The sequence below is a fragment of the Lycorma delicatula genome, chromosome 2 (assembly GCF_047948215.1).
Source record: "Lycorma delicatula isolate Av1 chromosome 2, ASM4794821v1, whole genome shotgun sequence".
Taxonomy (NCBI): Eukaryota; Metazoa; Arthropoda; class Insecta; order Hemiptera; family Fulgoridae; genus Lycorma; species Lycorma delicatula.
This window is the reverse complement of record NC_134456.1, coordinates 17679276-17705903: the sequence shown is the minus strand read 5'-3', so window position 1 is coordinate 17705903 and position 26628 is coordinate 17679276. Positions and strand designations below refer to the sequence as shown.

At 30.4% G+C, this 26628-nt stretch overlaps 1 protein-coding gene across 2 annotated transcripts in view; it reads right to left on the bottom strand.

Annotated features, from left to right (window-relative positions):
* The window catches only part of LOC142320509 (uncharacterized), a 238609-nt gene that overhangs the window by 143646 nt on the left and 68335 nt on the right, over positions 1–26628 (bottom strand). For both annotated transcript variants that reach the window (XM_075358372.1, XM_075358373.1), the window contains exons 3-4: positions 13149–13319; positions 5487–5621 (exon numbers count right to left, since the gene is read on the bottom strand). In XM_075358372.1, the coding sequence (XP_075214487.1) occupies positions 5487–5621; positions 13149–13319 (306 nt within the window). The remainder of the gene's footprint in view (positions 1–5486; positions 5622–13148; positions 13320–26628) is intronic.

Genomic DNA, 26628 nt, shown 5'->3' with positions numbered 1-26628 from the left:
TAGACCAACGCCTTTCCAATTTTCAATAAGTCAGTATAATGAGACTCGAGCAACTTTGCAAAATAAATGGGTGTCTAACTTTGACTTCATAATTTGAAGAGAATCTTCGTCCAGCAAGTAAATTCTTTGGTTTGAAAAGAGGAAGTAATCACTGGGGGAGAAATCTAGTAAATACGACACACATAGAATTACTTCAAAGCGCAGTTCATGGCTGCAACAATGTGAGAAGTATGTGCAGGCACATAATTGCAGTGACTTTCTCTTTGGCCAGATATGGGTTAATGCCCACAAAGTGAACCATAATACTCCCTGATGATGGTCCTGCTTTTTCCAGTAGTCTATGAGCACCGCACCACGAGAATCCCAAAAAACTGTTGCCATGACTTATCCTGAAGATGGAACCTTTTTCACTTTCTTTGGCATACTTTCACCTCCTCTCCATCACTGTTTGGACTGCTGTTTGTTTTCTGACAATGAATCCACATTTCATCTACTGTTATAAAACATCATAGAAATTCAGCAGAATTGCATTAATATGCACGTACACACTCAAGAGAAGTGTTCAGTTCAATGCATTTTTGGTTGGCTGTTAACAAATGTGGCACCCATTGAACAGAAAGCACTTTCATACACAAAACAAACTGTAAAATAGTGGACAAAGTTTGAGAGAGTTGCAATGTCAGTAAGCTCACTTATGTTCAGTCATGTTCATTTTAATATGGAATTGTAAATTTTTGTGAAGATTTCATCAGTCTTAGCAGTAACAGGAAGAATCCTTTGAAGTTGAATCTAATTCTTTTTCCAAATCTGTCAGGATTAAATCTTATAAACAATGTAATTTATAACAGCTCAAACTATAGTTTTGTCCTTTTTTTCAGAAAATGACAAACTTGTTAGCTTTACTCGATTGCCACAACCAAGGATCTAATCCTGAAACTTCTCAGCATGCTATCTAACGGAATATGCTTGACAAATACCATAGTCATTGTCACTGATACGGGAAAAAGACTTGTTGACAGTCACCGTTGTGACTAAAGGTATACAAATAAGCTACATGAACCATTCAAAAAATCTTTAAATGTTGTTTAAAGTCTAGCTGGAAATATTAATTTTGGATTTAAAGTAAAGACCCCCTCCTTCCAGCCTACAAAAGGGCATTAACAGACTCTGTTGTAAGTTAACTACCAACCCTTATTAGTGATTTACATGGTGTTCTTCATCTAATGAAATGACTTTGTTCTCAATAGCTCAAGAAGAAGGATGCGTGGCTTAACGAGCTGAATCCCATGGCAGCAGATTTTTACTTTTCTATCCACTCCTTTTGTGTTTTTAAGCATTAAATTTTTTCCCATTTTCTATATTTATCTCAGTCTCCAGCCAACCTCTTAATTTCCCAATACTTCTTCGCTCTCTTCTCAACAATTTTCTTTACATATCTTTCCCATTTCAAGGTCTTCACTACCCCTGTTATTCACAGGTTCTGTTTCAAATAATTTTCTGATTAGATTTACTTCACTCATATGTACAACATATGAAAATCATTTTAGCTCTTTAGTATCAAGAGTCTGTTGAGTTCCCAATTCACTACTATACTCCTCACACAGTCTCTTATCATCATCCCGATTATTCTTCTCAAATAATTCATCTCAGTGCTACTTACATGATTTTGATATTTATTGATCAATTTTCAATACCAAATACGTGTACTAATATTCTCAGTTACCACAGCCATACTAGTTATCTGATAATAAACAGATACCGCTTTCGAGACTGTTACTTATTTCTCTATCTACTTTGTAAATTCGCAGATAGTTATAACTATTTACCTCTTCTAGTTGAGTAGTTACCTCTAACTGGGAAGTAGCAGTTGGTGGATAGTGAATTGGCCTTAAATTTGTGAATTAGCTGTGAATAAGGGTCTCTAAAAAAGAAGCAGCTTCATATCTGCTCAAATGATTCGAATATGGCAAGTGTAAATCTACTGCAGGATTGCTCTATTTAAATCCTACTCATTACTTATCGAAATTAATATCTTCATATTAAGATATGAGGATTCATATTATTCCTCTGTACTGGTAAATTATGTTTTAAATTCTACTAATATAAATCACTTAATAAAAATACTGAGATAAGGCATTTCTTACCTTAATTATATCATAATAGTACTTTTTCAGGATCCCACATCCTCAATCACGATTGAATTCATTTAATTAAATTGCACATTATTAAAATAAAAATATTAAAAATTAACAAAATATTGTGTCACTAAAATAGTACCATGAACTTAGTATAATGTTCGTTACAGTACTATTACTGTACTAAGATGATTAAGACTGTACAAAGATGTACTAACATTACTAATGTTCATTATAGTACTGGTAGTGTAAATAACATTACACTATGTGCATGGTTTAATTTTAGTGACACGGTATATTTTTAATTTTTAATATTTTTAATTTAATAATGTACAATTTAATAAAATGAACTGGTATATTGTTACATTTTAATATTTTTATTTTAATAATGTATAACTTAATAAAATGAATTCTATCATGACTGAGGATGCAAGATCCTGCAAAACTACTATCATGATAAAATTAAGGTGATAAATGTCATCTCAATAGTTTGTACTGGGTGATTTTCTTAGTAGTATTTAATATATATATATATATATATATATATATATATATATATATATATATATATATATATATATATATATATATATATATATATGGTGGGTAAGGGCATTAAATAGTAGTAAGGGCTTTGACATCAGCATTAAATAGCCAATGTCAAAGGTATTGAAGGTGAAAGGAGAATTTCTCAGTTCAAATGTCAAAAGAACTTAAGGGAGTAAACCAGAAAAGATATTCAGGCAAGCTGGGAGGTTTAAAGAAGACCTGAGGAGACCTACTGAGCTACCGTGGACAGTGATGAGAGTCCACATTAAGGAAAACTTAATAACCATCCAGGAGATATTTTTACATAAAGAATATAAAACATTACTTTTCTCAATCACAAAAATTTTTAAGTAACAATAAGTGGGGTTTGTAAAAAGATAATGTAGATAGACTTAAATATCAAATCAGTAAAAAGCTTTTTCTCTTTCTTTTTTAGATAGCTATTTTTTATGTATACATTTTAATTGTAAACTGGATAATTTCAGCAGCAAGTTTTTCTTAATTCAGTTATAACATGAATAATGAATGGAATTCAAACAGTATGAGAATAATATATAAAATTTTTCATCTAACTTAATTAAACAATGCGTAATTTACTTAAGAAATATTTCCATATGCAATATGAGCAAGTAAGATCCTTTATTCAAAAGTTTAATCATGCTTAATGAATTGAAACAAAAAGAAACTCCTTAGTCAATAAGAACTGGACTTTCATCTTGAACTCAAAATATCTTCATGAAGTACCAGAAAAAAATGCTGTAAAAAGATTGGTCTTTATGAAGCATATTTTCATATATTTAAAAATTAAATAATTTTATTACATTTATTTAAAATTAACGCCATCATTTAAAGTTTATTTTTGAAATAACTAAATACATCATTTACTTTTTTTTAAAGATCTATGCAGACTAACAGAAACAAATAAAAATATGTTTTCTTTGTACTTATTAAATATATGAACATTATATGTTGGCATAAAGTATGTAATACATACATAAAGTATGTATCATAAAATATGATGATACATTAATTAACCAAGCAAGCAATACATCACTTACATTTTTATTGTCGTATAACAAAATAATAGTTGCATTAATTTTTTTCATATAATATATCAGACTGTTTAGAATCAAAATAGAAAATTTTCCCCAGTTTTAAATATTTTATGAACATCACAGCACTAATTTCATTCAAAAAAATATAAATTTTATTTGAATAGGTTGTTCTTGTTTCTCGTGATAAACATAGATTGAGAACTCAATAGAAATATTAATGCTAAAATTAAATGGAAACAATTAAATCCAAAAATATTTTCATTGACAGACATATGAAATAAGTAGTATTTATTAGAAACTTTTCTGAAGCTAATAAAACTACATATGTTAAAAAATTTATCTACATATAATTTAATCTACATATTTGTTAACAAATAATGAGAATCATTAAATAATAACTGAACTGTTAAACATATTAAAATAAAATTTTGCAAATGCTGCTAACTCGAAACAACTTATTTTTTGGTGCAAGACTACTTCGAGCATTTAAAGGACCACTTCTGAAATTATGTGTAAAAAACATTAAATTGCTGCCAATTTTGTTACATAGTTATCATACCCTAGAGTTTTTGCATCAAAATCTTTGTTTTATAATCCCCTTTAAAATGATGTTCCAACTCTACTCTTTCTGTTTAAAATTTTTGAGTTTTCCCTCACAGGAGCTTGAGGGGTAAAGCAGCCTCATACCAAAAAATAATTGTTTCGTGCTAAAATCTTATTTTCTGTATTTGACTAATAAAAAATAATTTAAGGGTTCTATACTTTATTAATACTTTGTATATAGTTTTAGATCCCTTATTATTTTCACAAAACATTAATTAAAAATAATCATTAAATAAATATAATTATAACTATAATATAAGTATTATTATTATGATTATTATTAAAAATGTCACCAAACCAATAATTACTTCCTAAAACTTATTGTATTTAAACTAAATAAAGACATTTTGTCCATATTTTTATTGAGAGTAGCATGATTTTTTATTTTTGGTCACAGATTTTATTGGCAGGGAATAGATTTAGTTCACAAGTGGGTCAAAACTAAATGAAAATGAGAAAAAAGAGAATTAATATACACTTATCTGAATGACAAATATGATAATCAATATTAGCAAATATTAATTAGACAACTTTTGGAATTTTATAATTTTGCTATAAACCCCCTTTTATCTGAAATCATAATTTTAGTTAACTAATTTTGTTAAACAATCCACAAAAAAAAAAATAGTTCATAAACTAATAGTTAAAAAATAAATAGTTAATAAAAAGTACAAACTCAACTTATTACAATAAAAAGAAATATTTTTAATAAAAATGTTTTCACAATTTTTCTTATAAATTAAATTTTTAGTTAAAATTTTTGGAATAATTACTTAAATCAATGTGAAAGCTGTTTCATATATTTTTGCAATTACATAATATACCTTTACAATTACAAAATAAACAAGCAACTTCATAATGTAAGTTAAAAACAGACGTTGAAACAGACTTATATTACAAACAATAATAATTAACTTGTAATCTTCTGTACAGTTCTGCAATCTGTCAGATTCTTATTTTTGAACTAAAACAAGGTTCAGTTTGTTTTAGTTATGCCATCAAAAGCCCAATAAAACCAATGCAGTACACTTACCGTTATACATATAATACTACTATGTTTAATTACGCTAAAAATAGAAAATAGGATGTGAAAAAAAATTCAATTGAAAACATTTTTTGATAAAACAAACTTATAGTTACTTACTCTATCGCCCTTTATTCCTCTAGGTCCTTGCGGTCCTGCATCTCCTTTTTCACCTGGAGGTCCTGGTAAACCTTCCATTCCTGGATATCCACGCACCCCTGGAAGACCAGAAGTACCGGGAATACCAGGAATGCCCTGCAACACAATTACTGTTTAGTTTCATTTCCTCTAATTTATATTTTATATTTGTTCAGTTAATGCATAAATAAGATAAAACCATAATGCAAGAACAATTTCAACAGCAGATTCAATTAGTGTTATACAAATTAGTTTTTTTGGAAGTGCTTTGAAGTTTAAACAAATTTTTATATTTTACTTACATGAGTTTACACTGTATAATTTTATTAGGACAAATAACTTCATATTTTATCACCTCTTTTACTCTTTATGGCATAGAATAAATGAGTTTTATAAATTATTCTTTAAATTTTTCAACCACAAACCACGACTGAGTTGTACATTAATCATCTTCTCCTTTGTCATGCAGTCTAGCTTTCTCATCCCCTCTAGACACAACACATACATTCTCAACAGGGTTGGAATTAAATGAGCTATACTGTTAGATTGTCCTGGCCAGACTAAAATAAATTATTATTATTATTATCACTCATGAACTTTTTTGCCACTTTTAAAGAATGACAGGGAGCAAGATTTTACTGGAGCACCCAATTTTTGCATTCCACAAGCGAGAGAACTTTGCTTTCTTTCAAAATCATTATACATTTGTCTGCATCCATCATTCCTTTAATAGAAAAAAAGACATGAGGTCCTTTGACAGAAAAGCACTTGTTTTACTGGATTTTTTACCTATTGAAACATTTGTTTGGAAGAGTCAGCATCTATCTTTTGAACAAACTACAGGTCTCCCTTCCATAATGAAATGTGTTTCATAAAAAACAAAATCACTTTTGACCAATTTTGAAAAGTCTAATTTACATCAATTTTAGCCCATTATGGTCTCTATGTTTACCATTAGGAGCTGCTTTTCCAGCAAATATTGTGTTTTCTGATCTTGTTCAAGCAACCTTCATTGCAGAATTAATCATGAATTTTGACACTGAAGTCGACCATTTTTTCCTTTGAAATCAACTTCAGATAACCTAGATAGCAAAATATCATTACTTTCTTTATCAGCCACATTTTACCTTTATTTGTAACTTGATAAAATCAATCTCTTTTTTTCCATCAGATAATTGAATCAATCATTTTTAAACGCACACAATATTGCTGCACAATCCAAAAACATGGAGTTATGAATTTAGTTTTTATATTTTTGGAATAAGATCCACCTAAAAAATTAAATTTAATGATCATGATAAAAGATTACATAATACGTAGAACAAAACCAAACACACTGACTACAAAAAAAGCATAAAAAAACCTTAAAAAATTCAAAATGTATGGGTAAGATCACGGTGATTGGGGAAAAGGAATCTAACCCAATTTTTATACCATTCCCATACCCCAGCTTCAAGCTCATGTGACTGTATTAGCAAAACAAGAAAAAGAAAGTGATGAAAGAGTTAAAAAAAAAAACAACAAACAAACTAATGTGTCTTACTTCAGAAACAGAAATTTCTAACTGATCAACACAGCGAGAAGGCAAAAAGATATTTATGGTATCGGTAGAGGGAAATTTATCACAGTTTGTATTGTACACAAAATAATAATTTAGAATTTTTTGAAGAAACTTCCTGAAAATTCAGATACATTAACTATTTTCCTTCCATCAAACTTTAGATAATTCAATAATTTTAATTCTCCAGTGTGGTTCAAGTTAGCAAGGTTTATTACAATTCATTTTACATTATTCCACACATAAGCAAAAATAAAGTTAGTATAATCAATCCTATTGGTCTTGAGATAATGGAATTTACTAACTTTAGAAACAATTACATTAACTGAATACTAATGACATTTTTAAATTCAATGTACACCATACATTTAAATCCAAACAAATGTAACCATACTTCCAATTTGCAAGAGCTATTCCAAAATTTACAACTGATGAATGTTGAAAGTAAACCAGCTAACAAATTAACATGTAGCATGTACAATAGCCAGTAGTATTACGTCATAACAAACCCATTTTCTATTCTTTCTCTTTAACAATGGTAAAGACCAGTTGATGGAGCTCATCATTTTCACTACCGGAATAATGGGTGAGACGATTTACTTTTTACAACTAGAAAGACATATACCACTGAGTACATACCAATTCATAGTTATCTTTTGAGTTACATCACTGTGAGGCTGTAGAAATAATTTGCAATCTACTCTTGAAAGATCTTTTACCAAGATGAAGACAACTGTTATCTAGCACTGTGAAGTTAGTGCACAGTTTAGAAACAGGATTAAAGAATCATTTACAATATGTATTGTAAATGATATTTAATTGTTAACAGTTTAGTAATAACTGTGTTGTTATTTTGCAAAGGGTTGCACTTAAATATAAAAAATGTCTCAATGTGGGTAGTAAATACCTGGAGAATTAGCATTAGTAAATTTTGAAGAAGTCTTTTTACTTAAATCAGCAGCACTTCTGATCTCACATAAAACCAGAGATCTATTCCACAAAAGTAAAGTATTCAACAAAAATAGATTAATTAAAAAATAGTAATTACTTAAATAATTTTTCAACAAGTAGAGTGTAATCAAGTTCCAAAAAATTACAAGTAAAAACACTTGTAAATCCCTGTGAAACGTTACAAATTACAGGCTTTTTCTAAAACCAATAAAACAACCAAAACATTTAAAAATACAACTATGTACTATCTCCCATAAAACATATGCATAAGTTCATCAAAAGATCATCAAAAGTAGGTAAAATTTTATTACTGTGTTTTAATATTTTAATTTTGCTAGTGACAAATGATTGATTCATCATCAGATAAAGATAATGATAAATAACTCCAACTGTAAATGATAATTTTAGAAAATTCTTTGAATTAAAAGAAACATTTAGAATGAGTTCAGTTAAGTCCTTGTTGGTTCTTTATTTTAGTGGAAAATCATATTAATATGCCCTTTTGTTTTCACAAACACTTTGTCATTTTGCCTGCATACTTTTAACCTATGCAGTGAAATATGACAAAAAAATTAATTTAAGGACCTGTTCATATACTTTTATCATGCAATATAAAAATAAGAAACTTAATTGACATGATGATGATTGAAGGATGTGAATATACATCTTCAATATATATTTTTTTCGCAATTAAAAAACATATATGATACATGAGAACACTTTAAACTAAAAACTAGTAATAAATTATTTTTTACGAAAATAGTTCCCAAATATTTATGAATTTAGCAATTAGAGTTCAAGATCACACAATAGCAACACACATTTTCAATTTAAAACTCGTTATAAATAATTATTTTCTTAAAATGATCTTATTGTTTCTAAAATATGAAAATGTTTTAAGAAATATTTTTGTGTTCCTTATTAATGTGGAAATTTCTAAAACAGGGGGCACAAAGACCAACATCACATTCACGGCAATAATATCTCGACTCCTTTTTTTATGTTGTTTGCATAATAAACAACATATCTTCTTGTTGTTGTAGCCTTTTTTCTGTAGCTGGAATATACGATGGGAAATATCATTAATGGAGTCTGAGAGAATCATCTTTTACAGAGGGCCTACCTTTTTTGGGAATGACTTTATGATAAATTTCAACAATTTTCTTAATAAGGATTTCCCTGAATTGAAGTATGTACTTACAACCACGTTTCTTATGTAATTCATGAGAACTGAATATAGTGATATTTAAAAGTTGGTGGAACTTCTTTTTATACTATACTTTTCATCTTCTTCTTTCAAGTGGATATGCGCACAGCATTTGATCGCCCGATCAACTCCACTCATAAAAACATGATAATCATTGACAACATTTGGAACCATTGCCTTCTTTCCTTTCTGTACTATTTCTACAATCTAATTTGTGTTTAGTTGTCAAACATAAGACATCTTGTTTATCTTGCCACTTCAACATCATTTCACCCTCTGTTAACAACCTTCCTTGAATCATTCAAGGATTGCAATTGTTAAGAATGTTAGAGATAGTAAATAATTGTTGAATTATAAGCGAACTGCAACCATGTTTATTGACTTAAACGAATACATTATGTTATTTGATGACAACCGTTGAAAGCATCAAGATAAATTACAAAATGCACACTTATGGAAGACGGTTAAATTTGATTTGTATGTAAACTACACAACACAATTATAGTAATTGAAAATGCAATAGATTTGTTATGAATGAATGAATTCATGTGAGACATGTTAATGCAATGAGTAGAGAGACATGACTGACAAAGCAACTGAAGAGGCTAGAATGCCCTAGTAGTCAGTAGGAAAACTAACACTTTCAATTTCCATCATCTTAACAAAGGTTTTAAAATTCTGATTCTAACTGTGACTTAACACCCTCCCTATCACACACTGCATGAATTTCATTTTTATTTAATTTTTTTCTGTAGTCTATCTTTTGTAATACCATGCCTGTATTTTCTGACAGTACCCACTAAGTCAGTATTTCACTCACACAAAGCCAGAGCAAGTTCAGGGCTGCGATAATAATTTTCAAAGTAAGTACAGTAATCTTTGTCTAATAGATTACTAATTTCTAAAAGATCATGACAGTATTAGTGGTGTAGCCGTGGTTTGAGTTTTTTACAATTTCTGTGTCTGCACTTACATAAACTAATCAAGTTATAAATGTAACCAGTCTCTGACTCTGAAATAACATATGTCTTAATACCAAAACTTGCCCTCTTTATTCAAATAAACTAAATGAAGTTTATATAAACTGAATGAAAGCCTAACTTTTCACAGCAGTAAACTTTTTCAACAGCTAAATTTTTTCTGGTGTATACACTTCTCTGAATCTGTTAACATAGTAGTCAATAATTGGCTTTATTTTCTGAATTTTTTATTTTTTTGAGTGGATTAGTATTATTATCATCAGTAAAATGGAGGAAACATGACAGAAGTTGACTCTTTTATGGGATAACATTTTTTCACGAATAGTAAAAAGAGACTAGTTTGTATATCAACTTTCAGTCTGTGCCCTCCAAATAATTCCTGATAGCATATAGAAACAAAAGCATCTCATCTTTATCAGATTGTCTCTACAGGTGAAACCTCAAAAACTTTTTAGCATTTAATTTTTTAAGAAATTTTAAGCATAAAGATTGGTCTGCTTCACTAGAATGTAAACTAATTCATCAGCAAAAAATAACCTGAAAAAAGAATGCACAATATTAGGGTCATCATTAGGGAAGTTTATTCCCGGAATACCGATAAATATTTGAGGGTTACAAATCTTTGTGGTAACAGTAAGACATTCTGTCTTACATCTGATGTTACCACAAGTCCAATGTTTTGTATTTTTTTTTTTTTAGCAACAGATATTTAAAGTGTTTTACCTATCTGAACAAGAGGCTGTAAATCCTACTCCACATCATGCTCATCATCGGTAATATCCCCAAGAAAATCAGAATCACTACCTGAATCGCTATCAGCTAAATCATTTAAAAGTTCAATTATATCACTATCATTTACATATGATGAACAGGCCATGTTGTAGTAATAAATATCACTTACAATTCCTAATTGTCATATCAATAATACTGCAAAACGCTACTAAGTAATTCAAATAATAACAAGAAGATAGTTTATTTACATAAAAGATTACTAAAGTTAGGTTATAATAAACAACTCTGTCATTTGTTATTTAATATTGTTGCATCCACAGATACAATAACAGTACAATTATGAAAATTATGAAAAAATCAATAAATAACACAAAGAAACAATAAAACTAACACAAACGCAACTTACTGAATGATTAAAACAACAACAAAAAAGTGCATGGTAACAGGTGTTAAGAAGAATACGAAACAAGACAGAATAGAGAACCAATATGCTACTAGCGGTTCACCATTAAATTCGGGTAAAAATGGAACTAGGCTCACAATGTAGCAGTAACTCATCAAAAAACAGAATAAAACATATCAATTCATAATGATGGATTATTTTGTCAATGGCACTTTTCAGCAAAAAGGTAGATGACACATTATTTCGTCAAGGGCAATTTTTATCAAGGTAGTTAATGACAAATTATTTCGTCAAACGCCAGTAAGGAGTTAAAGAATCATTACAAAATGGTATAGGTTATAGACTGAATCATTTTATTAACAGAAACCAAGCTTTACCTCCAGAATATGGTCACTTTGCCTAGAATGCTCTTTACTAATTTAGAAGAGATAAACACTACTACTCTGTAGCAGACATACAGATGAAGTAGCAAAGTCTAGTGTTTGTCATGCAGTTATCAATATAACAAATAATGTAGAACTTCCACAAGTAATACATCAGCCAGAGAATGTACTAGACATAGTAAGAAAGACATATATTTCCCAACTGTAACTTATAATGGGAGTTGTTGATGGAACTCCCAATTAATATCAATGTTTCTCAAGAAAATGGATGTCAGCACAATAACTTTGTAGACCATCACAAAAATCATTCAATAAATTAAATGTATGATTGTATGTGGACCGGATTATGCATTATATTATATTACTATCAGATACTCTGGAAGTGTGCATGATGTAATTGTATTAAGAAACAGTACAGTGTATGAGCAAACGGAAACAGAGTCATATGATTTATAATAAACAAATATAAAACCATATTAAATTCTTTCATTAAAATAAAACTTACTTTTTCCAGAAAAATTATTTACATGCAGGTTCTTGTAACATCTCTGGACTAAGGAGGTTATCCCCTAAAAGACTGGCAGTTTCCTCCTGCAATTGTCAATGTAGATGATCATGTAATAAGAAGATTTAACAGTGCCTACAAGTCTACAAGAAGAATAAGGGAAAATTCTTTAGAGATTCTAAAAAAAGAAATTTCCATATTTAAATTATTTGTGGGTAAAGCCTGTTTTTGCACTCCAGATTTTTAAATGGTATATTGCTTTGTGTAATATTACAAGTGAAGAGAACAATAACTTTGAAATCGGCTTATATGAAAACGATCATGCTAGTAAGGTAATAGTTAATGAATACCTTCCTGATGTTGCACATGTACAAATATTGAACCACAAGACTATTTTATGTACTATTTTGTTACTATTGGATGTTACTATTTTTCACCCAGGAGATATTTAATTATTTTACATAAATGAGACAACTGTCACACACAAAATTCAAGTTAATTAACAAGTCATTTAATTAACATGTCAGTTAATTTAGTAATTAGTCAGTTAATTAACATGAAAACATTTTGTTGTAAACAATATAAAAAATATTAATTTCTTTCAATATACATAAACTTCACTTTTTAAAAAAATATTATTTAGATCTGTAAGTGTAACTTTCTCATTTATTTAAATTAATGTCGAAGAGGATATTCTGGGAATTGAAATATTTAATTATGCAGCAATTTGTACTATTCTGCTACCAACCTGTAAAATTTTAGTTTTTTTAAGTGTTCTAATAGTTTATAGAAAATCTGCATCTTGTAAAATATACAAATAATATCTGAAATTATAAATTATAATTTGTTACTTATACTTTTGCAGAATGGGCTTCAACAGTTTGGTGTAAACAATATTTTATATTTTAAATAATTATTTACTTACAATATTTCCTTTTTCTGCAAAACATTTTGGGACACAATTTGATGAATTGCCTCTTTGATTATACACATTATATTGATCTTTTCTATCATACAATCCAGCTGAAGGATAATCTGTTCTACCACCATTGTATGAATCCAGATAACGAGAGTCATTATATGGATTATACCAATTCTGAAACAAATAAAAATATAAAATAGATTAATAAAATATATTAGTGATTTTAACAACCATGCATTATATTCATTAGATGGAACAGATTTAGCTTCTTTAGGACACTGACTCTTCACCAGGTATTACAAATAGATTGAAATTAGTCAACAATGTTTTGACTCACTAATTCCAAGTGATACTCTTTAAGTCTCCAGATAATTAGTGCAGCTTCTTGAATCGGGGTCCACAGGTAGCTGCCCACACAATAAGTTTACTTGTAACTTGTTACATCCATAGATCACTGGGAAAGTTGGATGTATTGTTAATTAGAACAAAAGATGGTGATTGTAAACAGTATTACATATTTGTTAGCATTAAAATAGTGAGTGATTCAAAAAGGACTTCCAAAATTTAAAAGCATATATAAATCTATTCAGATAACTTACAGATTTGGTTGAGGTCTCATTTCATAGCAAACCACATCAAGTTTTGCTCATGTAGTTCATTAGTACCGAATTCAGCCACCTGCACTGTCACCAGTGTTGTTAAACATGATTACATTTACCGGTTCTGGACATGATTGCTGTGTGTTTTGACTTCACGGTTTGCAGTCAGCAACTACAGTTCAATGTAATTTTCATAGAGAACGGTAGGGAGCTTCCTAGTACATATGTAATTTAATCTTGGCACCAATCTGTCACTGAAAAAAGGTTGTTCAAAATCACCAGGATGACCACGTGTCCATGTCCCTGAAGCTGCTGTGGAACAATTCAGAGAAAGCTTTGCAAATAGTCTGAAGAAATCAACTCGATGTACGTCATGTATGACTGGTGTTCCACAAATGACTCTTTGGCATATATTACAAAATGACTGCACTTGAAGCCATACAAACTAACCATGGTACAATACATTACAGATGACATCAAAGTTGCTCATCTGCAGTTTTGTGTGATGATTGATACAACTGCAGACAGTTATACAATTTTTGGACAACATAATTATTAATGATGAATCAATGTTTTGCATCAGTGGCAAGGTGAACAACCATAACTGTTAAATATTAGGCACTGTAAACCCTTGTGAAACTTTGTAGAACATTCATTGCAACACTAAGGTCAATGTTTTTTGTGCGCTAAGCAAACAGAAACTGAACAGCTCATTCTTCTTCAGGAGACAACTGTAATGGTATCGTTTATCTGAGCACGCTTCAACATTTTTTAATTCCTTAGGTAGACAATGATTTGGCCAAGATGGATGCCATTACAATCAACGAGATGGAGCACCACCTCACTACCACGTAGAAGTCTGAAATTTTCTTGATACTTTATTTCCAAGTCGGTGGATTGGTCATGAAGGTCCAATTACAAGGCCACCTCGCTCCCCAGATTTAACTCTACTAGATTTCTTCTTATGGGGTTTCATGAAAGATCGGGTTTATGTGTCACCTTTGCCTGCTGATCTTGTTTAGCTAAGACTTTGAATTAACACTGCAGCTGCAGAGGTAATGCCCGACTTGTTGGCTACAGTCTGGAATAAAATTGATTTCAGGTGGGATGTATACTCCATTACAAATGAAAGCCATATCGAACCAAAGTGAATTTTGGGTCACAAACTTGATGTGTTTTTCCATGAAATGAGACCTCAACTAAATTTTTAAGTTATCTAAATAAATTTTTATATGATTTTAAAGATGTGAAATCCTTTTTGAATCACCCGGTATAATTGATATCAACTATCATACAAAGGAAGAATCATGTGCCTCTCTGAAACACAACAGCTTTTCACATATTCTGCACACTAACATGCTATGAAGGAAGCTGTGGCCACTTGGATCCAAGAAAGGCCAGCAGAATTTTTAAATGACGGAATGTAAAAATTTGTCACACATTGGGAAAAGTGTATCAGTGTAAACAGGGATTATATTGAAAAATAAATACTGAATTTTGTAGCTAAGGTATTGTACTTTTATTCATTTTTTATTTCATTCCAATATCTCTTTTCATTCCCATGCTACACATATATGTGCAAAATTTATCAGCCAAGCCTCATAACAATATCTACCAATACCGAACTAAACAAAAGAACTGTTTTTGTATAACTCAATATGACTTATGAAATAGAGATTTATTATGCATTCCTCTCCCCAGTTTATTTATTTATTATGCAAACCCCCAATTTATTTAAAATTTTTGTTAAATAATTACAATCAAAAAATTAAAAAAAAAAAATTAATTTTCTCCATCCTGTTTAACATGTATTTTTTTCAACACAATCTCTAGCAACATTATAATACACTTGTTCCGTCTCTGAATCTGCTTTTTTATCCCTTTTTTTTACGTTATCATCACTCGGTTATTTATCCCTGCTTTCTTTTTTTGTTTAGCCTCTAGAACCGTTGTAAGGTATTACTTCAGAGAATGAAATTTATGAATGTAAATAAAGTGTAGCATTGCACAGTCTTAGGTCAATAATTGCTAACCCACCGGGTTGGTCTAGTGGTTAACGCGTCTTCCCAAATCAGCTGATTTGGAAGTCGAGAGTTACAGCGTTCAAGTCCTAGTAAAGCCAGATATTTTTACATAGATTTGAATACTAGATCGTGGATACCGGTGTTCTTTGGTGGTTGGGTTTCAATTAACCACACATCTCAGGGATGGTCGAACTGAGAATGTACAAGACTAACACTTCATTTACACTCATACATATCATCCTCATTCATCCTCTGAAGAATTATCTAAACGGTAGTTACCGGAGGCTAAACAGGAAAAAGAAAGGTCAATAATTGCTGAGATATGTGGTTAATTGAAACCCAAACACCAGTGTCTAAGAACTAGTATTCAAATCCATATAAAAGTAACTGCCTTTACTAGAATTTGAACCTTAAAACTCTTGACTTCAAAATTAACCGATTTGTGATGATGAGATTACCACTAGACCAACCTGGTAGGTTTATTTATCTCGGCTGTAATGAAATTTTTGTCTAGATATCAGAGCCACTTTAGCACATTTTCTTGAAAAAGTCATTGTCATTAAACTTATCACGTAGCACCTCCTTGAGTAGGTCAACCAGTGGAAATCTGATGGTCAAAGTCAGGAATGTATAGGGGTCTCAATTATATCTCTTGATCAGTTTCTTTAGTTTCATAAGATGTGTGCATTATTGAATGTACACATCTTATTGATGTGCAGTACCAGGCATTATTGTGCAGTAGAATGAGACCTCTGCACTGAGATCCAGAACATTTTTTCAACACTGTTGGCTTTACTTTTTTGATAAGCATGTCACAGTAGTATGTGCTGTTTACTGTTCATGGATTTTCTAGAATATAAACAAAAAATGGACCTTTTGAATCCCTAAACATTATCATCTTGATTTTGCCAGTTGAAGATCAGGTTCAGAATTTTTTCTTGATAGGTGAACTCTTGTGTTTTCACTCTATGCTGTCTTTTTCATTTGGTTCATAATGGTAAATCCATTTCTCATCCCAGGCTAGAACACTGTAGAAAAAAGCACCACTTTCCTTCCAATACTGTCGTTTCAGCTCTGTGCACATGAAGTTTTGTCTTTTTATAGTGTTCTGTAAACTTTCTTAGAACCATCTTGCGCTTGTTTCATGGTATTTGAGCTTGTTGATGGTAATGTTATGTAATATACCAATACTTGTAATTTTTTCAATTGTAATCCTCTAGTCTTTATGGATGAGAGTCTTTATGATTATTTAGTGCTAGCGTTGAAACTTTGATCAGCTGTCTGTCACAGACATATATTAAGTGCTGGTGTTGAAACTATGATCGGCTGTCTGTCACAGAACTTTGATTGGCTACCTTTGAGTGGTTGTCAGTCACTATGTTGTCAGACAAAGAGTCTTCAATTTTTTCTACTCGCTTGTAAAAATTTCTGCAATTCATACAACATTCTCTGTATTGTTTGGTCATACAAGAATTAATTTTACGAGATTTTTCGTCTTTGGAAAACAAAAAACTCATCTCTCCATGCTGTTCAACTAATTTATTAACTTCAAGTAGGCTCGCCATTGTAATATGAGATTTTGTGGTTATAAACAAAACAAGAATTTTACTGAAACAGCTGATCAAAAGTCATCACAGAGTTACCAACTTACTGTTCTAAATTATCGTAAACTTCTTACCAACTCTTTACCTCCACATCTAAATCTGTGTCTTTAATTATTGAATGATTCTTGTACATCTACAAATTCCTGATATGATCTATATAATGAATTATTACATAGAGGTCAGAATAATAGATTTATTTATTTTTGAAATTCACCATAGATTAACATCTACCCAACCTATTTACTCTCAATTTACTTTTCTGAATGTATATAATAAAAATACTCTCTGGAAAAAATCATATGTATATTTTCAGTTATTTTAAGATTTTACAGACTCAAAAAACTAAAACCTTGCACAAAATTTGGGTATATATGTCTGTGGATTTTTTACTTTACAAATAGTTTATATAAAATCGTGGAACTTGTTATAGAAGCTTGTGCATTAGAGTAGCTGTTTCTAACAAATCTTTTAAAAAGATTTAAAAAGTGTATACATGTTGCACTCAAATAGCAATAACATGAAAACTACAAGTGATATTAACAATCCAAGAACATATGGTTACAGAGGAAGTTATACGAAACCCAATTCTGTCAACCGCATGTCACCAAATATCTCCATTGGCGCGTAATTAAAAACGTCGGTTATTTTCTGAACATACCTCATATGTTGAACTTTTTTTTTTACAAAATGTATGTTCAAAAAATACTAATTAAATTATTAAATTTTATTCATGAATGAATAGGTTGTTTCCAAAACTAAAAAAAAATCCATAAATTCATAAGCAGATAAAAATCTGCTTATAATCTATCCAAAACTATTTTTCATTTTATTTTTATTGTTACAACTTCAGAGATACCACACATGTATTGGGTAAAAAGAAGGGCAAAATGATCAGTGAAAAATGCCAGACTCTTGCTGGAAATTGTATCTGAGACCGGTAGATCTGGAAACCAGGATAATACATTAACCAAAATACTCTGACTTTATAGGAGTCCAAGTTACTTTAATCAGTGATATAGATAGCACTGTTGTTTATAGTGTTCATGTTTTGTTTATGAAATCTGTCTAATATATGATCAGATTATATATCAGGTATGTATTTCGTCAATCTTTACTAAAAGGAATAGTTACTTATTTGTAAAAGTAACAACATACACCCTCATCAAACCATACAACAAACTGTTTTTGTGTAACTCAGCACAACACTTCGGCTTACTAGAAAGGACCTTATTTTGCTTCTGTTGAAATTTTTAATAAATTACCAAACCATTTAAAAATCTTCAAACCAATTTATTTAAATTACAACTAAAAGATTTCCTTTCATAGAAACAAAGAATTTAATATTTAATGAATTTGTTGTACCTGCTCAATATGTATGTACATAAGATGTGCTTGTTAATGCCTTCTGAATTGCAAATTATTTTCTAAATTTAATATCTTCATATATTTATTTTAACATTATTTCATGTGTTTGTACTTTAAATAATTAATGTGGATTTTAATTACATATATTTTTAATTATGTATTCTGTGATGTTGCTCTGATCAAGGCTTCATCATGGTTTCCCTAGATCCATCCATGCAAATGCTGTAGCAATGCTCTTATTATCCTTGGCATAGCAACTCTAGCACTAACTTTGTAATGTATCATTAAACACAGATTAGAATAAAAGATTTATTATTTTTTTAAATTTATTAGGCGAGATTAATAAAATGAACTTAAAATACCTCTGTCCCTCTCACTCCAAAGGAATTGATATAGACAGTACTAAAACCTTAAAGGAAAATACATTATAACAGTATGAAATCCTAGTTTCAGTTATTTCACATGATAAACCCAGCCTGATATGTATTATACACTGTAATCATAAAAATTATTCATTCTATATTATGTTACCATAAACATACGGATACGTATGCAGAGGTTTCTGAATTCACTAAAATTACATCTATGACTAAATTCAGGAAGGTACTTTGGCTGCTGCCAAAATTTTTAACATTTTAATACACACTAAGGTATTGCACACTGTATGTAACTGCAGTGAATTCAGAAACCTCTATGTACGTATTTATATGTATATTTGTACAAAATATATATTCGTATATGTGTATGCCAACCTCTACAGTGGACTAATAGTGGCTCAGCATTTCATCTGCGAGTACTGGGATCAAATCATTGAATCCCGGTCAGGCATGGCATTTTCATACTCTACAAATTTCCATTTTCATATTACCACATACAAATCTCTTTGTAAACTTCAGTGGATTCATCAGTCAATAAATAAATATGTAATATTTCCCTGATCTCCATGGTAAAACAGTCTATCTGCCTTTCATCTATCTACTTTCGAATCCCAGTCAGCACAGATTTTTTTCACATGCTATAAAATTCACATCATAAAAGAAAAGGGACAGGTCAAATTTTATTGAGCACAGACCAATAGTTACCAGAAAGAAAAAGTAAATAAATATTAAATAATTTATAAAAAAATACTCAAAAAATCGGTCAAGCAGAAACAATCAATTGATTTTGCTGTATTAAGAAGTATTAAAAATACAAATACATTTTGTTTTTAGTATACCACATGAGGCTTTGTTTAAATAAATAAATCTTTTATTCTACCCTATACATAATGCATTATATAGATCACATTAGGAGTGAGTAGATATGCTACTCACTGATAACAAAAAACACAGCATTTGAGTAGATGGATCAAGCAAGACTGTATTAAAACCTTGATCACAGAAGCATCATAAAATTAGTTTTTAAATAAAATAAAATAATAGATGAGATCAAATTCTGTATTAATTATTTATGAAGTATAAATAATCAAGTCAAATAATATTAACATCAACATGTAAAGTTACTAAATATTAAACAATCATCCAAAAGGCTAAACAAAATTATTTAATCACATTTTAAATGGGGTATAAAAAAAAATCAGGATTTAAAAAAAATTATAAGTATTTATTAAAATTTAATGTTAATTTTATAAAATAAAGTAGTAATAATAAATTTTTGCGTAGTTCTGCGCAAGAAGACCGACGTTTCTTTATTTTATTCTGTTTTATAATCTCATGTATATTTTTTTGCAAGAAATAAACAGAAAATAAATTAAATGAAAAAACTAAAAGAGATGAACATAACCTCCATTTGAGGTAAGGTAGCCAGTTGTCGACTTTAAATTGGGCGCAACTGAAAAACGACTAAACCAATTATCAAATTTTCACATACGTAACTTCAGATACACTACTACAGCATATCTAAATTTCAATGAAATGGATCAATTAGTTTCGGAGATTTTTTAAACACAAATTTGATACATAGGCTTATATAAATATTTAGGTACGTATATATAAAAATATTGAATTACAATTTAAGTTCTCATATTTTCGTTCCTTCATACCTCCAAACGTACAGAAAATTCAATTTCACGCCCCGATCTCATCATCCAACCAAAAGTAAATACCGTATTTTTCTTCGAAAAGTTTATAAAAAATGTTATTAATAATATTAATAAAAATTTAGTTCCAGCCCTTGATTACTATTAACTTAAGACCCAGCTCTAAGTAAGAAGCAACGAGTTTATGTGTTTTCTAAAACTGTAGTGTTTTTGCCAATTTTTTTCTCAGAACCGAGACCAGAATTTTTTTGCTAAATAATTTCTTTTAGTACAGCTATTTCATGAGAGATATTTGTAGTTAGCGATTCGATTTTAGATATATTTCAACCTGTGTTCTTTTGTGATAGACAAGGTGTGTGTAGATTTGTTATAAGTTACCTGTATTTCTTCATTCACTTCACTGTTTTTTATTCACATCACTGGAAGTAGAGTGATAGCTTTATATCAGACACAAATGAGAATCACAAACATCGCTTTCACTACGTGAAGAAATATCGTCTAAATCAAATGAAAAATTATTTGATTTACAACGAACACAAAATCACTATTACTATAACTTCTATAAAATATAGTATTACTATACTATAAAATTGTATAGTATTACTAAACTGCTATAACAGCCGCAATTTAAATAGGCAAGCCTTCAGAAAGAAACAAAAAATTCATAAATACGTTGTAAATAAACAAAAAGTAAGGTTATAAAATTCGCAGCGACAGAAACTACACGACATGCAATCGACACGTTATGCAACCCAATGAATGAATGTTTTGACAATAATTTTTACACTTATTTACAACCTAGACTAGATATGACATAAATAAAATACATTTGTTTGTATATTACAGACAAATACACGGTAAAGAACCAGTATTGAAAGTGTAAAATAAGTTTTGATACTCGTTGGCGGGGGTAACATTTAAATGTTTTAACTCTTTTGTGGTTGTTGGGAACAAGGTCCCACCATGAATTTTGTCTTCTGTTTTTATTGGCAACAGTCATACCCACTACTGAACAGTGCTGCAGTCTATTAGGAAGCTTTCAAAACAAGACAAAAATCATTCAAATCAACTGCGGGATTTAAATGCGTCCAGTATAAAGATTTTAGTAACACGTGGTGTGAGGTTATAGTTTCTGAGTGACTACTTTGGCAATATATTTAAAAATGGAAAATGAAATAATTGATCAAGTAAGTAGTTCTCATTTATTTTTGTTTATTTATATTATTATGGTAACTTTTAGACATAGATAGTTTATGTATCGTTTTTAATTACAATTTCAGAGAAATTTTAAGAAGTGGGTATCATAGTTCCCACGAGTCAAAACAAGGTTAGCTCAGTTCTTAGAACAGAACATAAAATCGTGTACATCACGTTTGTTTTTTGCATTTTGTAGTTGTTTGATTCAATAACATTTTTTCATTCAAAAAATTATTCTGACAGGAAATTATTTTTTACATTAGCCTGTTGACCTATTTTATACATACTCATAAGTATTGTTTTTGAATCTGACTTCCTGAATAAAAATCCAAATAAATTTTTTTCTAATATATAGCATAATGAATATTTTTACTTGAAAATGTATGTTAGCCTTCCAATAGTTAGATATATTTATAAGCGTTAGTTACATTGTAATAGCTTAAATGTTCATTTAGGCAGGTCTTAGTGAAATTTCTGTCATAAATATTTGATAGCTGATATCAACTATTACTAAGTGGTAAGTTTACTGTAAAAATATTGTCATTTTGACATATAATTAACAAACTTTTTTTTTGTTTCCTTTTGCAGATTCGTCTAACAGTTGATGAAGAGATATTGAATTTTTTATATTCATTGCCAGATAATGGGGAGGTCAGTGATCAAGAAGAAGATGATGGTGCAAGGGAGGAGTTGGAAAATTTGGATTACTCTAAGTCTCCAAAAATTGGTGAAATTCCTTTGGATAATTCTCATTCTTCAAATACTGGTAAGATTCATTTAGATTCTAATTCCTCAATTATTTGTGAGACTCATTTGGATTCTCATTCTTCAAATACCGATGAGACTATTGAAGAAAATAGCCCGGTAAATAACATTCAACATGACAATATTCCCAATGAAGGGATGCATACTGATGCTGAACTGAACGAACCTATTGATAACACACAAAACTCATTGATTAGAATTTATAAAGACCTATGCAATACTGAAATGCAAGTAGCATGGTCCAGTGATGTTATTTGCTTTGATAATTTGCCAAAAGATTTTGAACGTATTCCTGAATGTAGCTCTCCTTCACACTGTAAAGAAATTGACTTTTTTATGAATTTCTTTGATAATGAAATTTTACAAAGAATTTGTGATAAAACTAATAAATATGCAACTCAGGAACGATCTGTAGTTCGAAAAAGCCATGTGGTAAGAATAATCACCCGTAACTGGACTGATATCGATATCAAGGAATTGAAGGCATTTATTGGTGTCCTGATATTGATGGGAATACATCAATTACCCAGACTAGATAATTATTGGTAGACTGATCCTGTTTTAGGTGTGGCTGCTATTTCAAATGTTTTTACAAAAACTAGGTTCAAAAAGATAGTTGAAAATATTCACTGTAATGACAATCAAACTGCACATCCTAAAAATTCACCTGCCTATGATAAATTACATAAACTAACACCAATTATTAGACATTTAAGTGCAACTATGTTCATCAAACCAATTATCTGTTGATGAATCTATGGTGGCATTCAAAGGGCGAACTTCTATAAAGCAATACCTACCATTAAAACCAGTCAAAGGAGGATATAAAATACGGGTGCTTGCAGACTCAAAATCTGGATTTATTTTGAAATTTGATCCATATGTCGGTAAATCAGATTCGAATGTTCCAAGAACTGTTTCATTGTGTGAGCAGGTAGTTATGAATATGTGTGATAATATTCATCGAGTCCCTTGTCTTGTAGCTTTTGACAATTTTTTTACAACTTTGAAACTACATGGATCTTTAAAAGTGAAAAATATTTATGCTGTCTGAACAGTCAAAGAAAATAGAAAGGTCTCCCGGACATGATGAAAGAAAAATCAGAACTGAAAAGAGGAGAGTTTGAGTTTTTAGTGAAAAATGGCATTTCTGCCGTAAAGTGGCAGGGCAATAAACCAGTGACGGTTTTATCCCCAATTTGTAAATGTCACTGACTTTCAGTTTTGTAACTTGGTTACAGAAATTTAGCCGTGAAAGGGTTAAACTCGTCACATGTTAGCATCCGTGGCGCGAGTGGTAGCGTCTCGGCTTTTCATCCGGAGGTCCCGTGTTCGAATCCCGGGCAGCCATGGCATTTTTTTCACATCTTAAAAAAATTGTCATTCATCTCATTCTCGGAAGCAATACAATAACGGTGGTGCCGGAGTTAAAAAAAAAAACGATACATATGAAACTGGAAAGGAAATTCTAAGTTTGTGTTTTAGTGTTAATATTTTTGTTATTTATTAAATATCGGTTTACGTTAGTCATATTTGTGGGTGAACGGTCAGATATCCCGTTTTTGTATTTTCAAAACTCGTTATGAATTTTAGAGGAAGCCTCAAGAGATATTTTACTTAAGACGGGAAGGCAAAATAAACATTTAATAATTATGACAAGCTTATCGGAGAGAAGGTAATGTATAATGAAGGAATTAAATTTCGATTAGCTAAATATTAATTTTCGACACATTTAAATAACTACTATTGTTCCCTCGGAACAATGAATGAAAGAAAGTCCAACAGCAGTTAACTCCTCTGTATTTCATTTAATTCTGGTGGCAGCCTATAGTAAATACTAGTAGATAATAATGAAATAAATTGTTTTTAGTGTGAGAAAAAATGCTTGACGGGAACTATAACTCAGAATCTCCAGTTATAAAACCGAGATGTTACCACTTTACCACGGAGATCGACGAATTTCAATAATATTTTTAAAACTTTTGTTAAAATTTTTTATAGTGTTTCATCTTACACTACTACTAAGCGGCATTTGTATGTGCGTTCCCCAAACTTAGCACTGGAATGGTACCGATCACTAACGGAAAATCCCGATTCTCGTGGTGGTCAGGTGTATACTTGTTATATTATTATATATCGATATACTGTATATATATATATATATATATATATATATATATATCGAAGTTTTGGGAAACTCGAAAACTGTCGGTCCTAGCGCTCTGAAAATTTTTTTTGACACACCCGCCAATAGCCATCTGCTCCCAGTGGTAACCCGACGGATGAGAGTATTTTGAAGTGCTCCCGGGGCGCCGTTCGGGAATCGGGGAGCTGCGGAGGCGTGCCTTAGGCATGTCCTTCAGCTAGTTTTAAATAAAATTGTATTTCATTACTTTTATTTATTTTCGATAGATTTTATTTTTTGAGAATATAATTTATTATAATTTTTCCAAACTTTTGTTTATTTAGTCTTTAAAAATGTTAATTTATGCCAAACCTAAAAACATACCTTATTCGACTTACAAAAATGGTAGCATTTCAAATTTACAAAAATTTTCATTTAAACCATTGAGAAGGCATTTTTCTAGGATCTAGTTTTGCTTTGTTTTTGTTTTTTTTAGTTTAAATTATATATAAAACCATTAATTTTCTCCCGTATTTTATGATTCATGAATTTTAGTAAAACATTATTTTACTTTTACAACAGAAATCAAGGCTAAAGTTTTGATAACAGTAAGTCAATAAAAAGTGTTTTGAATGTATGTTTATAAAATCTTTTTTATTTCAAATTTCAACCACAAATGACTGTCTTTAATGGTTGGAAAAATTGGTAACTCGTTATGTTTATAAGGCTGATTACTAAAGGTAACATCACTAGCCTACAAAATAAAAATTTGATACAATAAAATTTTCTATTAAATCTATAATATCTCCAGAAGGAGGGGTTTGGTTTTGATACATAAAACACCAAAAAAAAATTCAAATCTTATTTTCTTTATTTCTAAAGTTTTTCATAAGAAAATTGGATTGTCTTAATTTTATTCGTGGGAATAATGATTTATTAAAGGATTTAAAATAGTATTACTAGAGATATGATCCTTAAAATATTACACACACGGTTTAAGTCATATATTTCATCCGTTTACAGAATAATACTGAATGAAAACTTTAATACAGGGCGTTTCATAATGTTCTTCGGAGTTTCGAAAATTCATTAACAAAAAACTATTTCACTCATAAGAATAAAACAAGTACTGTACAAAAGATTACTTCAAATAGTTTTACCCACACATACTAGGCAGTTAGTAAACCATTTGCTTGCTAGGCGGCGACAGTAGAGAAAATGGCTGCCACGGGAAGCGAGAAGTCGTTTTGTGTGTTAGAATTTCACTCGTCAAAGTCAGTAATTTCTGTGCAACGTGCGTTTCGGTTGAAATTTCATAAGGAGACACCAAGTGACAATTCAATTCGTGTACGGTATAAACAATTCAGTGAAACCTGTCGCATGTGCGAGCGAAAATCAACCGGTCGTCCATCAACCTCAGAAGTCAATGTCGAACGTGTGCGTGCAAGTTTCATTCGCAGCCAGTCAAAATCGACTGCGGCTGCAGGCAGAGAATTAGGAATTCCGAAAACAACAGTGTAGAGAGTTCTCCGTAAACGTTTATTATGCAAACCGTACCGTCTTCAATTAATCCAGCGTTTTTCTGATGGAGATAAAACATGTAGGCGATAAACACGATTTTTGTTTACAGTTACAGGTAAAGATGTTGTTAGATGAAGGTTTTCTAAACAAGATAATTTTCAGCGATGAAGCTACTTTCCATATTAGCGGCAAAGTAAACCGTCATACGTGCGAGTTTAGGGAACTGAAACCCCACACGCTTATGT